This window comes from Antechinus flavipes, chromosome 3 (assembly GCF_016432865.1).
Source record: "Antechinus flavipes isolate AdamAnt ecotype Samford, QLD, Australia chromosome 3, AdamAnt_v2, whole genome shotgun sequence".
Taxonomy (NCBI): Eukaryota; Metazoa; Chordata; class Mammalia; order Dasyuromorphia; family Dasyuridae; genus Antechinus; species Antechinus flavipes.
Window position 1 is genome coordinate 19,352,658 of NC_067400.1, and position 17,665 is coordinate 19,370,322.

The 17,665-nt window shown below is 35.3% G+C and overlaps 1 protein-coding gene across 1 annotated transcript; it reads left to right on the forward strand.

The window, feature by feature from the left end:
• Window positions 1-5,722: 5,722 nt before the first annotated feature.
• Window positions 5,723-17,189, forward strand: OTOL1 (otolin 1). The gene is made up of 4 exons (XM_051991031.1): window positions 5,723-6,087; window positions 8,466-8,555; window positions 12,402-12,473; window positions 15,743-17,189. Exons 1-4 carry the CDS (start codon window positions 5,727-5,729, stop codon window positions 16,639-16,641), a joined length of 1,422 nt encoding a protein of 473 aa, XP_051846991.1. The 5' UTR covers window positions 5,723-5,726; the 3' UTR covers window positions 16,642-17,189.
• Window positions 17,190-17,665: the final 476 nt, after the last annotated feature.

Below are 17,665 nucleotides of genomic sequence, written 5' to 3' on the forward strand. Positions count from 1 at the left end.
TGAGATTCATTGAAGGATTGAATTACGATTAAGGAAGCTAATATTCCACATTGAGGGCTCTTGAGTTTTAAGGATTGAAAACTGATTTCTTTCTTATTTCCAAGGACTCCAGCAATGGGTCCATTATAATGAGGACTTATTCTTGGTTCATAGGTCAATAGCAATATTAATATATAAGTAACAACATTAGAAACAAATATGGATTAAAACCATTTTAAAAATAGATCGTGTTGTTGAACAGTTTCTTTCTATGACCTCAGAGCATGATAGTGAAGGATAATTCTGTCTGTACCTTAGGCCACAAAGGAGCTTTTTGGAAAGCAGCCAGTCCCAGTCGAAGTGAAGAACTAAGTCTTCACCTGTCCCAAGGTATTTGCATTTCCTCAGATTTCAATGACCCTTTTACTTAACTTTCAGAAAACATTCACCAATCCCCTTACCTCTCCTCTATAGGGCACTCCTCTCCTTTTGGTTATGGGTAAGAGAATTATCAAAGTAAACCAGATTCCTGACTGATTAATAATGAAGTTGGGCTTATCCAATGTGCCAGTCAGATGAGGGATTGCACATAAAGCAAACATTCATAAGGTAGGATATGGTAACAGATATTGCTTGACTTATTATTCCATGAGAGATTTTGCAGTAAGACCATGGGGTTTAAAGGAACTTGTGATAGCATTCAACTTCTCAAAAAAAAAAAAGGCATCTAATTAATATAAGCATAGGTTACTGATAGACGTCGTATTCTAAATTCTCTCCTTTCCTTTACTGAATGGTCTTCAGAGATGGTGGGTGATGGTGAGGAATCAATATTTAAAGCTTTATTTTATAACTTTTGAATTTGTGAAGATATTCAGTTTAACCAGGAAATATAATCATCAGAAACAGGCACTTAAATATCGAAGCTAAAGAGTAGTTTAGAGGATATACTTAATTTGGCTTTTTTTTTTGGCTACAAAGATAGATAAAATCATTTTTGAGTGATATAATCAAATATTAGTCTTACAAATTAGATTTTCTCTTGATGCCATTATATGTTTACATGAATAGTGATTGTCCTGAAATCTACTTGGAGTAAAAGTAATCAGAATGACAATTGAATGAATGAAAAAATGGACATTTTATTTTTTCTTAAACTATAACCTGCCTGTAATTCTTTATTAAATTATTAGAACTGATGTTATCACTTGAACCAAAGTCCAATTTCTTATGCTAGAAATGAGAGAGAGGGGGGCATTGTATTGCTTGGTTTTATCAAATCCTTTTCTAAAGTGCTTATCATTCAATTTTTAAAATGTATGTTTAAATCATTGGATCAAAATGTTTATTTAATAATTGCTTATTGTAACCTGGCTCTTCTGGTATTATTTAATGAATAGCACTGTGATTATCCATTGGAACATTTTAAGATAAGCAACATACTCCCCCAGAATGATAGAGTTCTCAGGACAACTTTGCAACTTGTTTTTTTCCTTTTTGAAAAACAATCATTTTGCAAACACTAGAATTGAACCTCAATTTTTTTCCTGGTAGAGTACATTTGCTTGTTTTTTCCTTTTTAAAAAACAATCATTTTGCAAACACTAGAATTGATCCTCAATTTTTTCCCTGGTAGAGTACATTTGCTTCTTTTTTCCTTTTTGAAAAACAATCATTTTGCAAACACTAGAATTGATCCTCAATTTTTTTTCTGGTAGAGTACATTTGCTTGTTTTTTCCTTTTTGAAAAACAATCATTTTGCAAACACTAGAATTGATCCTCATTTTTTTTTCCTGGTAGAGTACATTTGCTTGTTTTTTCCTTTTTGAAAAACAATCATTTTGCAAACACTAGAATTGATCCTCAATTTTTTTCCTGGTAGAGTACATTTTTGGATCTTCCTGGAAATCCAAATGTTCTATCTTTGAGATTTATATTCTTTCTACTTGTATTGTTCTCTCCCCTCCTAAATTCCCGAACAAAAACCTGAAGCTAAACCAACAACTAGTACTTGAATCAAATGAAAAATCTATTACATAAACAAGAATTATTCAAGGTGTCTCTGTTTCCTAGATCGCATCCAAAGAATAAGTTTGCAGCAGGTCTGAAATCTGTATTTCATTTTCTGCATTTTAGGATAAATTAAAAAAAATAAAATTTATGGTTATTGTTGATTTCTCATCTTCAGTGAGATATAAAGCAAATCATCAAATATATACGTGTCTACATATATGCATAAACTCTATTTTCCTTTGCCTTGTACAGTAGAGATCTAAATTTTCCATGGTTCAGTCTTCGTAACTTATAAGATCTAAAAATAAAGGGCTTTGCACAATCTCCTTGCAAATGTTTTAATTGACATTCTGTTATAATGAGCCCCACAGACCATTACCTGGCTAATTGCTTCAGTTACAGCACTGCAACAATGCTATTCATTGTCCTTGGATTGTGGGGGTATTAAATAGCATGGCAGCCCTGAGATGGGAGGAAGTTACTGTGTCCTTGTTTCCTGGGATGCATTAGCCTGTTGGTAGCTTTTAGAAACAGGCTTTCTTCTGTTTCACTCTTGGCTGGTCTCAATCTGATGCTTGTCAGGTACCTTTGTTATTCTGAACTTCTTGACATCTGGGAAGTTAGGGTGAGGGAGGGGGAAGGTTTCTGAGCCCTAAACTATCCCAGAGGCCAAATAACAGGCCAGAAAATCTAACAATTGGCCCCAGATCCAAAACCTAAGAATAGGGAAAATGGCAGCCCGGAAACCAGACAAGGTTATAATAAAACAGAAAATGCTCAATTCAAGGGAAGTAGAGTCATAAAATGTTAAAAATTTAGAATTGGGAGAAATCTTGGTGATCACTGAATCTATTATCCCAGAGAGCATTTAGTCTAACCTCCATCATTTTGTAACTGAAGAAACTAAGACCAAAGGGATTAAATGACTTACCCAGGATGACACAGGTTATCTCAATGTTGGAACTTCAAGCCATGTTCTCTGACTCCTGAGTCAACATGCCTTTTACTGCATGATACTAACTCAACAGGAGTAATATCAGGAACAGTTGATTGGAACCTGAAAGACTTTTCAGGAAACAAAACTATGATAATGAATAAAAGCTGGAGTATGATAGAGCAAGGGGGTAGATGTTGGCTAGTGCTTATCCTTTGGCAGATTTTTGAAAGCAAGAAGCAATGTGAGGGAGAGAGAGAGAACAAGGTTTTTATCAGGCACCTTTTCATGCCAGGAACTGGGCTAGCTCATTTGATTCTTGCCACAAATCTTGGAGGAAAGTGCTATTAGTATCCTCCTTTAAAGTTGAGGGAATGAACAGAGAGTGGGTAAAAGACTTACTCAGGATCACACTACTAGGAAGCATCTGATGCCAGATTTGAACTTGGTACTCCCTGACTCCAGACCCAATGCTCCATTGTACTATTTAGCTACCTAGTGTTCTTTAAGAGGGAGCCCTAACAGGAAGATCCTGACAGAGTTGGGCCAAAGATTTGACTTGCTTGATCAGTGTCAAACCTGAGAAGTTATATTTATCCAGACCTCAAACTCTTATGGTCTTTAAGCCTCTGAAAGCACACTTGATTTGGAGTCAGAGGGCTTCAGTTTGAGCCCATGGCCCATGGCCAAGGATTAGGAATAGAAGCTTTGGGCTTCCATTATAAAATGAGGAGATTGAATGAGATGAACTGTGACATCCTTAATACCTCAAACCTATGATACTATTATCCCATTTGTATTTGAGGGATACCCAACAGAGGTTTTGGCTCATTGGTCTGTGTCTCAGATTTTCCATCCAAACTGCTGGGTCCCTGATATTTGCTGATGAGACATTATATAGTCCTTTTTTTTTTTTTAGTGTGCTGAAATGTCTTTGGTGGTCAATACCTTAATCAAAAAAAAGATAAACAAAAAATAAAGGGAAGATTTTTCTTGTGCAGTAAAATAACTGTATAAATATGTATACATATATTGTATTTAATATGTATTTTAACATATTTAACATGTATGGGATTACCTGCCACCTGGGGGAGGAGATGGGGGGAAAGAAGGGAAAAGTTGGAATAGAAGTTTTTTCAGGGGTCAATGTTGCATGCAAAACATGCATATGTTTTGTAAATAAAAAGCTTTAATAAAAAAATAGAGGGGATTGAAGAGAATGGAAAGAATAATACTTTGAACAGACTTGCTACCTGAGGCAAGCACCAAAAACAAACATACAAAGGAAAACCCAAAACAGACTCCTTTTCCCCAACCTAAACAACAACAATAGTCCCAAACACCAAACTATAAGTTGCATGAAAGGTAATTTCATTTCTTAGATTATATATTAAGTGTGGGAGAGGGAGACAAAAAAATTAGATCTTAGCGAAGAAAGCCTCATGGGAATAGAAGCCTTGGGATATTGTCATATGGAATCGGGAGAAAGTAAAATGAAAGTTTATGTTGTCAATGGATTGAAAAGGATGCCATCTTTTTATCTCTCCCGTCTCATTTAGCTCAAGATCCCAACCTTTGAGCTTTTTTTCTTCCTTTCTTCCTGATATCTCTTTCTCTTGCTAGAAACTCTTCTCTCACCCAGAAGTGATTTAATTTCACAGGGTCACAACTCAGATCTGGAAGAGACTTTACAGGGGCAGAGAAAGAATCCTGTTGACTTGTGGTCATACAAGCATGAATTTCTATCCCACTAGCTTTGGACCTCTACTTAGATCCCCAATCTGGGGATGCCAGCCATCTAGGCACTTAAATGGTGTAGTGGATAGTGCCGGACTAGGAGTTCATTCTTATTTTAGACACTTAGTAGCTATGTGACCCTAGGAAAGTCGAACCACTCGTAGCCTAAGTTTTCTCCTCTGTAAAATGGATATATAATAGTATCGACACTCGAGGTTTTTGTGAGGAATGTGCTTTGTAAACTTGAATGTATTATTAAGTGAAGTCACCACATCCAATGTCTTCATTTTATAGAGGATTAAATCAGAATTCATGGTGGTGAAGGCATGAGCTCAGGCCAATTGTTGCAAACTGGCAGCTGATCTGTAATATAGTTTCAGATAATTTTCTGGGTGCACTGAGAAGTTTGGTTCTCTGCCTAGGGTCGCCAAACCAGTATGTGTCAGAGGCAGGATATGAACCCATGTTTAATGATTTACCACCCATCCCATCGCACCTCTCAAAAAGACTCTGAGGAGGAGAATTTATATTTTCCTTTATATTGGTATTTTTAATTTAATTTTTTTTTATTTTGGTGAGTTTAAAAGAGTATTCTCACATCAGGACACATTATAACAAGGAGATTTAAAGACTCTAGTGCTCTATTTTTTTCCTTGAGATAATTGAGTTTACCAGTATAAACTATTCTGTTCAATACTTTTCATCTTCCTATAATATGAATGTATTTGATTCCAATAAATCTAAAGGAGATAAGTCAGGGAGTTATAAGAATTTGTTTCCCCAGGGCATGTGAGTTATTAAGTTGTGTTTCTTTTTTTTATAGATTGTGTTTGCTGTTTGGCAAGACATTTTGACCCAGTCAAAACAATATCTTGGAAGAGGTAATAGTGGAAAAAAATGAAAACAAATGGTTTCCTTTGATAAAAATATTCACCCACTCAAGAACTCCATTGAATAGTTCTAAAGATTTGTGTGTGTGTCTCTCTGTGTGAATGCATATATCAATCTAACTGTAGAAAGCAAGCTATATCATTTCATTCTTTTTCCCTTCCAGATTTAACTATGTGGATGTTTTCTTGGCCTTGGGCCAACCTGATGATTTTAGTTGTTGCTGTGATAGGCTTATTGGCCAAGACCACACCATCGACAAAGTTTACCAAGAAACCTCCTGGAAAAGATGTCCCAAAGGGTTTTAAGCCATCCACTCCCCCTCCTACCAAAGAAGAAAAAGTCACAGAAGCAGCTGAGAGGGAGGAGATGACCACAGAGCCTCCAATGATGACCTCCGCCTTCCCTCCAGTGGCCACCATCTTTCCTTTTGATAACTTCACTCTGGATACAGAAGATTTCTTTTTTAATTGCTGTGATTGCTGCTTGCCTGCCCCTGGGCCAAAAGGAGAACCAGGGGAGCCTGGAAGGCCAGGTATTGACAAATATTCAGGAATATTATCCATTCAGGCCTAGGCAGAGCTCAGAGACATGGTGAAGAATTTTTTTTTTTTTGTGCTCAGGGTGAAATAATATTAAATTTATCCATGGAGATTAGGATGAAATATGTCCTCAAAGCCAGAGACAAACCTATTTTTTCTTTTAAAAAGCTTCCTATTTTATTTATTTTTTTATAAGTTGGTACTAAATTTAATTGTTTCTATACTGCTAAAAACTGCAAAGGTAGCCAATGCTCTCTAAATTCAGTATTCAGAAGCAGAGTCCTAGTCACCCTGTTTTAGTTCTGTTTTTGGTAAAACTTGGTCTTTGAAAGGAACTTGAGGACTAGATGAGAACACCATTTTCTAAATTATCATATAAATTGTTTTGGGCTCATAAGTCTAGAGCATAAGGGCAACAACTAGGTAGGGCTTAAAGGAAAATTACTATGGATAAGTGAGCATTTGAGCAATATCTGATAACATCAACGCTCATTATTAGTGCTCAACCTCTTTAGCCAACTGAGATTAACAGTTTTTTGGTGCATTATCCCTCTAGTGTTCGTTCAGTGAAAAAGGTGGGATGAGTGTCTATTGACTAATAGATTTTTGGAACATTATTTGTGGTTAGATAGGATTAGACATGGAAAGCCAAGTTATGAAAATAAAGCAGATTTAGTTCTTTCTACTTGTTGAAATCCTGAGGCAGGTCCTCTATCCTTGTCTGGAACATTTCTTCATAGAATTCCAGGGAATACATTTAAAAGTTCAAATGGCTCTTCTACAGCGATTGATACCTGGGTTTCCACTTCAGCTTTTACATGATTATAGCACAGAGAGGCAAAATCAGAATTTCTCTTTGAAATATGTGAATCTTTTGAAAACTGGATTAATTTTTTTGAGGGAGGAATATGCCTTATTTATGCAGTGCACAAATTATTTATTTTTAAAGGTTATGATAATAAATTAGTTTCAATAGTTTTATCATTTATCTGTTTCCAATACAGGATTATCTAGAAACTTTCTCATTTACTATTTTATCTTCTGTGCCTCTTTCACATGTTAATGCTAAAGTATTTAGTTCTTTTGTAACAAAAATTCATGGTCTAGTAGAATCCCCTTTAGATCTGCTAGATTGCATAATGGATAGAGTACAGGGCTTGGAATCAAGAACACTCAACTTCCTGAATTCAAATTCAATCTCAGACACTTAACTAGTTACTTAATTCTGTTTGCCTCAGTTTCCTCATCTGCAAAGGAAATGGTAAGTCACTCCAGCATCTTTGCAAAGAAAACACCAAATGGGATCATCAAGAGTGGGTCACAACTGAACAACCACAAATGAATGAACTTACTTACATAATCTATGTCCTATTATTTGTGCAGAGATTATTTACCTTATGAAATATATATACATACATATATAGATATAGATAGATAGATAGAAGAATGAAGTTCTATAGTCTTTGACCAGACTAATAGTTTAGAAACTAAATCCCTCATGAGATTTCCTCACTTACGAGATGATATGGTATAATAAGAGAATGCTATAACTAGGGTGGTAGAACTGGGACTTTGCCACAGGATCCTGTATTTAAAAGGTGACAAGGTTGAGGATTCTGAAGCCACTTTTAGCCAATGAGCAATGTAGAAATAGTTGAACATGAGACCTAGCTAGCAAAAATAAATTGGTAAAATAGGAAGTTATCAGATGGTATAGTGGGATGAACTTCTTTATACTTCATCCACTATGACTGTCTTCCCAGCAGTAGCCTTAAATTTATGTTCTGAAATCTCTGTCTCTTTCTCATAATAAAGTGTCTATTGTTTTCTACTCAATGGAAGATACATTTGATTTAGGTGTGATTTGTCCTAAGTAAAAAAATTCTTATTATGGTTCTGGAGCTAAGAAGATAATGACTTGACATATTACTATTTCTTATTTCAAGGTGGAGGTCCAAGTTTATTCAGATCTCAGAAAATTGTCCTAAATTTTTCAGTTTCATCCTTCCTTGCTATTTTCCATTGCCCAAACCGCTAGGAGAGCCAGGCCGAATGGACTTACCTAATTGTCTTTCCTAAAGTATAATGGAGCTTCTTAAATGATGAAATGTTTCTTTAAAAAATTTGATCAATCTCATTAATCCCATTGGCAGGCATTATTAGCATTTTTAGGAAGCAAAAGATTAAATTGGGTAAAAATCTTGTCTAGAGAATTTGTTTAATAGTTCAAATCAAAGTGTGGCTCCTCAGTACTGCCTATAGTTGGGAAATCGATAGCTGTGACTTCAATTAAACAAATGTCTTTCCCTGTGATAAATATTTCATAAAGATTTTTTTGGGTGTGCAAATGAGTTCTAAATCATATTTTCAGGTCCCAAGGGAGAGACTGGTGACTTAGGGAGTCCAGGTCTTCCAGGAATCATTGGGCCACCAGGTGCAAAGGGCCACAAAGGTGAAAAGGGTAAGTGTATAATATATTCTTATAGCAGGGGATTTCTAATTAAAATTTGGAGTATACCACTTGGTATTTTGGCTTTGTTAAAAGAAATGAATGTATATGAACACACTGTCCATTTTTTAAAAAAGGGACTAATTTATTCACAGTAAAAAATACTGCCTTTGAGCAGTTAATTAAGACCTTAACAAATGACTGGTTTACTGGTTGAAAAAACCCAGATGGATTGTTACCTGACTGACCCACTTAATTTACCTTACAGAGTATTTTCCCAGTTGGAAGATCCAATAGGAACTTCCCTACCAAGAACATAATTTTCTCATTAATGATACATAAATATAGCAAAGGATCCTAAAGAAATTCATGTTAGGAAATTTTGACCAAAAGCATGCAAAGTAGAAAGCTCTAGTCTCTGAGTGGGAGTCAGATTGTATGAGTTTTGATCATGGATTTGACTTTAGGTAGCTGTGTGAACTTGGGCTTTCATTTCAGATGAAATGACTTTGCCTTTCGGATTTAATTTCCGCATTTTGTAAATGAAGGGCTTGGCTAGAAGACAACTAAAGTACTTTTTAGCTCTAATGATAACAATAGCTGACATTTATAGAATGCTTTAGCATTTCCAAAGTACTTTATATAGATTATTTCATTCAAGCTTCATACAACTCTGTTGTTCAGATCTGTAAATAGGGAGAAATGATAAAGGAATTGCCCTTAGGGTCCTGAATTTAGAGCGCTCTGAAAGCATTTGCTGTCCATCAGTAGAAGAAATTACAAAGCCATTTATGGCATTTAGCAAGAAGAATTACTTAAAATGGCAACTTATTAGATGGTAAACTTCTTCCCCAAAGCAACATTCAGAGTATATCTCTGAAATCAGAAGATTGGGTTCAAATCTTCTCTATGATGCTCATTACCCACTGGACCTTGTGCAAATAATTTCATACACTTAGATCTTGATTTCTTCAACTGTAAAAATCTTTGGATGGTTGGGTTTGATGATTTTTGAAATTCCTTTTTAGCTCTTTCTCTGGTCTTTTCTTTTTATGATCTTCCCTGACTCAAGCCTTCATGGGTGGGCAGCATATGTTGCCTCTAACATTCTATGATTCTAATTAGACCACCCAATGAAAAGAGCTTGCAATAGAGTTTTTTGACCCTAGGAAATTCTGGCTTGTGCTATTGTTACTTATGGATGTAGATAGAAGCTATACACATTCACAGTTATATTAAGACATTTCCTGGCAAACATTGGCACTCTGTAGAAATACCATGTATCCATCAAATTAAATGTTTTTTGCAATAATGTCACCCGTCAGGAGATGGAATATCAGCAATATATCACCCTTGCTGTGTCTCAGGAGCAGCCTGAATCATTTGTGGTAGAACATTCAGCAAAGTAATTACTGTAAAAAGATGCGAAGGTAACACAGCTATTTCACACTTGTCAATTGTGGGATTTTCAGCTTCAGAAACTTTGAGTTCTTTGAGGGTTGAATTATGTTAGTGGAACTCCTTGAAATAAAGATGAGAGATGAACTCCCTCTGTGATTCATGCAGTTTGGAAACTAGACTTTTGGAAGTAACAGAGAAAAAAAAGAATAGGGAAAGTGGCTGTTAAAAGGATATGAAGAGCATGCTTTGATGGAGAATCAAAAGTAGATTTCTTTTCAGCCAATATCTATTTTTAAAGGTATGAGTATTCCAGCTTTTTGCCTGGAAGTGTTAGCAGGCTGTTGGTTATATATTTCAAGTAGAGAAATGAGTTAGATGACTGTGCTATAGTTTCCTATCATGAAACCACTTCTTGCTTTGACTTAGTTTAGTATAAGTGACTGGATTCTGCTCCAAAGACTCCAAAGACTTTGGAAGAGTTATAAGGCATGCAAGCAGAGGAGTGATGATAAATGTTTAATAACCAGCTCTCTGGAAAAAAATATACCCAACACATTTTAAACCTAATCTCCATTATTAATATTTTCTTCACTGTTTTCTTAAAGAGTAGATAATCAAGAAAAGATAAATTAAGCTCTGATTTGTAGATTCTAAGATAGAAATGCTCACATTGGAAAGTTGATGATGGCCTCTCAATCCAGTTTGAGCTGGCTCTAACACACACCTGAAAGCAAGTTAAAATGGATAACGGAGCTCATTATACTTCAGTTTGACTACAGTGCAGCTCAATTCATGAACAATGGTTTATTGACTACTTCACACACAAATAGGTGCAATGCAAAATTGAATATAAGTATGAAGAAAAGGTCCAAAGAAAGGGCTATGTGACATCTGCAGCAGAGGAGCTCGTACTAATGTGTGATGCATTTGGTAAGAGCTGAGCTGTGACTTAATGGAAGGATTTTCATAGATTAAGATGGGAAGATGGAAGGGATGATTACATCGCTGAGGGCTTATACAGTTGGGAACTGTGTAAGTAAAGGCACAGAGACAACAATTCAGGTGACAGGATGAGATTGGAAAATGACGAGTAGTATAATTTAATTGGTTCATCTAGAACACAAAGGGCCTAGTGTGAGCAAAGGCTGGAAAGGTAGGTTGGAAACATTGCAGAGGGTCTTGAATGATACCCTAAGTGTTTCTACTTGGTCATGTATGAGTTTGGGGAGTCATTGGAGGGCTTTGATCAAGGAAGTGATGATGTAAATGATGCATTATGAAGATGAATAGTGAAGGATAGTTTGGAGGACAGCAAATATGGAAGGAAGAAGAACAGATAACAATAAACAGCAATAGCAGCTATATATGTATATATGTGTATATATATGTATAAACAGCCACAAAATGGGGGTAATAATTATCTACCATATATATATATATGATATATATATGATACATATATATATATATGGTAGATAATTATTACCCCCATTTTGTGGCTGTTTAGTAATTTTTCAGTCACATCTCATTCTCTATGATCCCATTTAGATTTTTTTTTTTTTTTTGGTGAGGATGCTGGAGTTCTTTGCCATTTCTTTCTCCAGCTCATTTTACAGATGAGGAAACTGAAGCAGAGTTAAGCCACTTGCCTAGGATCACACAACTAGAAAGTAGGAGAGGCCAGATTTGAACTCAGGAAGAAGCCACCTCCTGATTACAAGCTTGACTTTCTATCCACTACACCATGGAGTTGCTCCCCCATTTACATCTGGGGACACTGAGGCAAGCAGAAGTTAAATGACTTGTACAAGGTCACAGAGCTAGTAAGTACCCAAGGCCGGGTTTGAAGTTAGGTCTTCCAGACTCCAAGGGTTCTATCCACTGCACCAACTACTAGACTATTTTATTTGCCTAAGCAAGTGCTTATGAGGGCTTCAATTGGTAGTATGTTCATGGATATAGAAAGAAAAATTATTTGAAATAGCATAGACATTTATAGTGAATAAAGAGCTAGTCTAAGAGCCACAAAGGTTGAAATTCATGCCTCACCATTGATATGTTCTATAGGTATGTCATAGGGAAATCATTTAATATCTCAATGAACTAGGCAACTACTTAAGATAAGAGTTCTCTAATCCAAGAACCCTAGGACCAGGATAAAACAATATAAAGTAAGCAAACCTTACCAACAACTTAAAAAAAAAAACTCCTAACAAAAATATTTTTAATGGAATCATTTTACATGGGGAAAATAACCATTTTTAAAATGGACAATTACACAGAACCATAACAATTCAAATGTAATGGACAGGGATATTTTGAACAAGTAGATTTCCAAGCTGATTTCTTTTAAAATGATTCTAACCATGAATAACTTGGAATTGAATATAGTTTTTGAATGAATATTGATTGTTTTCTGAATAAGGCCTTTTGTAAAATATGTAAAAAACATTTTAGGAGACAAAGGAGAGCATGGTGATCAAGGAGTAAATGGAGCTCCAGGATATCCTGGGAAACCTGGAGAACAAGGTATGTTAGATCTCACTCTAAACAGTGATTTGCTATAAAATTTATATTTAGCATAATAACATACATGAAAATGTACTTTGCAAATATTTATATCTTCTTATTCCACTGCATAAATTATTGATAGTTCAATTCAATGCAATGATAACTAATTATTTCTTATTATGTGTCAGGCACTGTGTTAAACATTAGGGATCCAAAGACAGAAAAGAAATAGCTCCTATTCTCAAGGAAATTATATAATGATTTTTATTTTTTAAATTAAATATTTTTTTCTGTAAAATTTATTTTTCTTCCCAACACTTCCCACTCTTCTGTGAATAAAGAAAAAAACAAAACCTTTATAACAATGCATAATTTAAGCAAAACTAATTTCTGCAATGCCAATATCCAAAAAAAATGTCTCAGTCTGACTCTAAGGAAGTGTTGATGTTTTATTATGGATCTTTTGGAATTGTGGTTCATCACTGGTTCATAAAATTCCTTAAGTTTTTCAAAATTGCTTTTATAATCATATTATTATATACATTTTTCTCCTGGTCCAGTTCTCTTCATTTTACATTAGCTCATACAGGTCTTCCTATTTTTCTTTGAAACCATTCCTTTTCCTTCATCATTTATAATACTTAATAGTACCCATTATAGTATGATGCCATAGTTTTTTTCAGCCATTCCTAATTTAGTGGATATTTTAGTTTCTGGTTTTTGTCATTACAAAAAGAGTCCTGAAAATATCTTTGTACATATGGATTCTTTTCCTTTAATCCCGTTAGGGTATAAACCTACTAATGGTATTAGTCAAAGGATATATGCAATTTAGTAACTTTTGTAACTGTAGTGTTTAAAAGGTTTGAGATATAATTTCTGAGTAATTCGTTCTGTTATTAATAATGTTTGCATTTTAATAAAAGGGTTAGTGCCATTCTTGAAAAATCAAAGACAATCGTAGTGGTGAATTCATAGTTTATATACCCTTGGAATTGCTTTCCAAGAATGAGCAATAATTTTAGCTCCACCAGCAATTCCTTTATGAACCAATTTTCTCATAGCCTATCCACTCTTTGTAATTTTTGTTTTCCACTAACTCTCTGAGAGGTGCGTAATAGAATCTTGGAGTGGTTTTCATTTGAATTTCTCTAATTATTAGTGATTTGGGAGCATTTTTTCCACATGGCTATTGAGAGAATGAATTTTTTATTTATGGAAATGAGACCCTTATTATAGAAATTGACTGCAAAACTTTTTCCTACAGTCATGCTTTACTTTTCATATTAGCTAGATTGATTTTGTTTGTGCAAAGACTTCTTAATTTTATGTAATAAAAATTGTTCATTTTATCTTCTGTGTTCTTCTATATCCTTTGTTTTGTCATGCGCTTTCCCCTCATCCATAGTCATTTTCCCACCTTGCTTTTTAAATTTGCTTGTAATTTTACTGTTTATATCTAAGCCATTTAGAGTTTATCATGTTATGTGGTTTAAGTTGTTGGTCTTTACTTGGGTTCTTCCAGATTGCTTTCCAGTTATCCCAGAAATTTTTATTGAATGGTGAATTCTTATTTCAACAGCTTTGATAATTTGATTGATTAAAAGTAGACTACTGTTTTCATTTGCTTCTTCATATTGTATACCCATTCTGTTCTAATGATCAATCTCTATTTTTTTTATCAAGTACCAAATTGTTTTGTTATTGTTTTGTAATATTGTTTGAGATTTGATCCTCTTAGACCCTTTTTTCATCATTTTCCTTGAGATGCTTGACCTTTCATTCCTTCAGATAAATTTTATTTTTTTATTGTTTTCTAGTTCTATAACATACTTTTCTAGTAGTTTGATTCCTCTGGCACAGAAGAAAATAAATTTATTAAGCCCATTGAGTGGGTTTTATCTATCCATGAGTTCCTAATATTTCTCCAATTATTTGGGTCTGTTTTATTTGTGCCAAGATTATTTTGTAGTTGTAGTTGTCACATTTGTTATGAATGTAGACCACAGACTTTGGGTTCATTTATTTATTTATTTTTATTTTCAATAGTATTTTATTTTCCAAATATATATAAAGATAGTTTTCAATACTTATTTTTGTAAGACTTGTTCCAGATTTTTCTCCCTCCCTTCCTTATCTGCCACCCCCTCCCAGGTAGAGGTTAAATGACCATAGATTTATACATGAATGTCAATGGTCAGGTAGATGACTCAGTGGATAGACTGCTAAGTATGGATTTAGAAAGACCAGAGTTCAAATCAGGACCCAAACACTTCCTAGCTTGTGTGACTTTGGGGAAGTCACTCAATTCTGTTCATTTTAGTTTTCTCATCTGGAAAATGAGATGGAGAAGGAAATGAAAAACCATTTTAGTATCTTTGCCAAGAAAACACTCCAAATGGGTTCATGAACAGTTAGACACAAGGGAAAACAACTAAAAACCATGCATATGTCATATGGGGAAGTAGAGTTCTGTTAAACAGCAATAGATTCCTATCATATTAATTCACTGGTACAGGGAACTAGAAAACACATTTTATTAAAGCAAATCAGTACCTTATCTGCAACTTGCAGTCTTATAAAATTGCTCAGAGCACTGAGAAGTGAAGTGACTTGGTTAGGTTCAGATGGCTGGTATATATCATGGTCAGGTCTTCCTGGTCCTGAGGTCCATTCTCTATCTGTTATGCAATATTGCCTCTGAATATTGAACTATATCCGATAATAGGACTTAAGCTACCATTTTCATTCATTTCAGAATGAAAATTAATCAAAAATAGAAACATGCACCATGTCTGTCTCCGTTTCTATGTATATGGTTACGCCCACATCTATGGAGCTGTCAATATCAGTTTCCATTTTTATATCTAGTTTCTCTTTCTTTCTTTCTTTCTTTCTTTCTTTCTTTCTTTCTTTCTTTCTTTCTTTCTTTCTTTCTTTCTTTCTTTCTTTCTTTCTTTTTTGCTGAGGCAATTGAGGTTAAGTGACTTGCCCAGGATCATACAGCTAGGAAGTGTTAAGTGTCTGAGGTCAGATTTGAACTCAGGTCCTCCTCTAAACAGGGCTGGTGCTCTAAACATTGTACCAACTAGCTGCCCCTATTTTCATTTTTTAAAAAATATTCTCTTTACAAGTATTCCTAGCCTCAGGTAAAACAGTTCCTGACATAAGACTTAGGTTTCCTCAACACATTGAAATTTATATATATATATATCTATGCTTCAGATAGGAAGCATAATGCTTCTAGTTTTACTCATGATCAAAATTTTTTTTCTCTGTTATTTCAGGTGGACTTGGTCCTAAAGGCGATAAAGGGAATATTGGACAGGCTGGAGTAAAAGGGCAAAAAGGGTCCAAAGGGGACACCTGTGAAAATGGCACCAAGGGAGATAAAGGAGATAGTGGGGACATGGGGCTACCAGGCTTAAATGGAGAAACCGGAGCCAAGGGTGAAAAGGGGGAGATAGGTAATAAGGGATTCTGTAGAGATTCTGGAGAAAGAGGAGGAAAAGGGCAAAAGGGCGAAGCAGGAATGAAGGGAGAAAAAGGCAGCAAAGGAGAAGTCGGAGGAGAAGGGTCCAGGGGCTTAGATGGCCAACACGGAATGCCGGGTGAACCAGGTGTTAAAGGGGAAAAGGGTGATCTAGGATCTCCAGGTCTTATTGGGCCTGCTGGACCAAAGGGAGATCTTGGAAGCAAAGGGATCCGAGGGACTGTTGGAAAAAAGGGTTCTCGGGGGCTCAAGGGAGCAAAGGGGGAATGTGCAAGTGTTAAGAGATCGGCATTCAGTGCAGGTCTGTCTAAGCCTTTCCCTGCTCCTAACACGCCTATCAAGTTTGACAAGATTCTCTATAATGATCAAGGGGATTACAACCCAACCAGTGGGAAATTCAACTGTAGCGTCCCAGGAGTTTATGTCTTTGCTTATCATTTCACTGTGAGAGGCAGGCCTGCTCGGATCAGTCTCGTAGCACAAAACAAGAAGCAGGTCAAGTCTCGGGAAACACTTTACGGCCAAGAAATCGATCAGGCATCTTTCCTAACCCTTCTCAAGCTAAATGCGGGAGACCAAGTCTGGCTGGAAGTTGGACGAGATGGGAATGGCGTGTATGTCAGTAGTGAGGATGACAGTGTTTTTACAGGGTTCCTATTGTACCCAGAAGACATCACTGCTTTTTCACCATAGATATGCTTTCAACAATATCAATATAAAATGAATTTAGTGATAAAGCAAGGCTACATGGATTCACAATATTTTTATAAGACTGTATTTATGAGATGTGTAAGAAATAGGTTGATGCTGAATAAATCTCTCCTAGGCCTTTCTAAATATGTGTAATTTCTTTCTATGTACCCAGGAGCAGTGAACACTCATATCTAGGGGGAGAAATGTATTTGAAAGAGGCTTCTGAGTCTTACCGCTGGAAAGATTTGCCATATAATTAAACATAAAAAAGTGAAATGTAATGTCACATTAGTTTAATTTGGAGAGCAATTAACTAGCTATGATTGCCAGGACTAGCTAAACCATCTCTGAAAAAATTTTTAATGGTGCTTAATGGTTGTGGAAGTGCTCGCTTGAGCAAACATGTATTATCTGGCTTCCTTTTGGGAAGAAATGTGAACTAAAATTTCCTAGATTGGGCTCAATCACAGCAAAAATTTATGCATTTATTAAGCTGTCACATTAAAAAATAAATTTCCATGAAAGAAGCAAGAGTAAAATAAAGAGAATATTGCATCAGAAGACTTTTTGTTTCTCTTTTTCTTCCTTCATTGTAGAGAAATATATCTTTTGGCTTTCTTTTTACAGTGTTGAGAATAATTAATTGCCATCATTCAAAGAGAATAATGCTGAGGCAGGTGGTAGTTTGGGGAACCACTTAAAATGTGAATGTTTAATAACCTTGTGAATACTTGGTAATTGGACAGAGACATTTTTCTAAAAGGGACATGTATTGATTCTAAATTAAGTTTAGGGAAATGGCAAATTATGAAATCAGATTTATAGTTTAACTAATGCCCCCATTTTATAGAAATTTGAGACCCCACAGATCAAGAACTTTGTCAAGGTCCTGTAACTTCTAAATGATTTGAATCCAGGACTCATGACTCCAAATTCAATATATTTTTAAAACAGAATTTTAGAGCAAGGAGACCTTAGAGATCACCTTGTTCACTCTCATATGACTGATGAGGAGGCTGAAGCT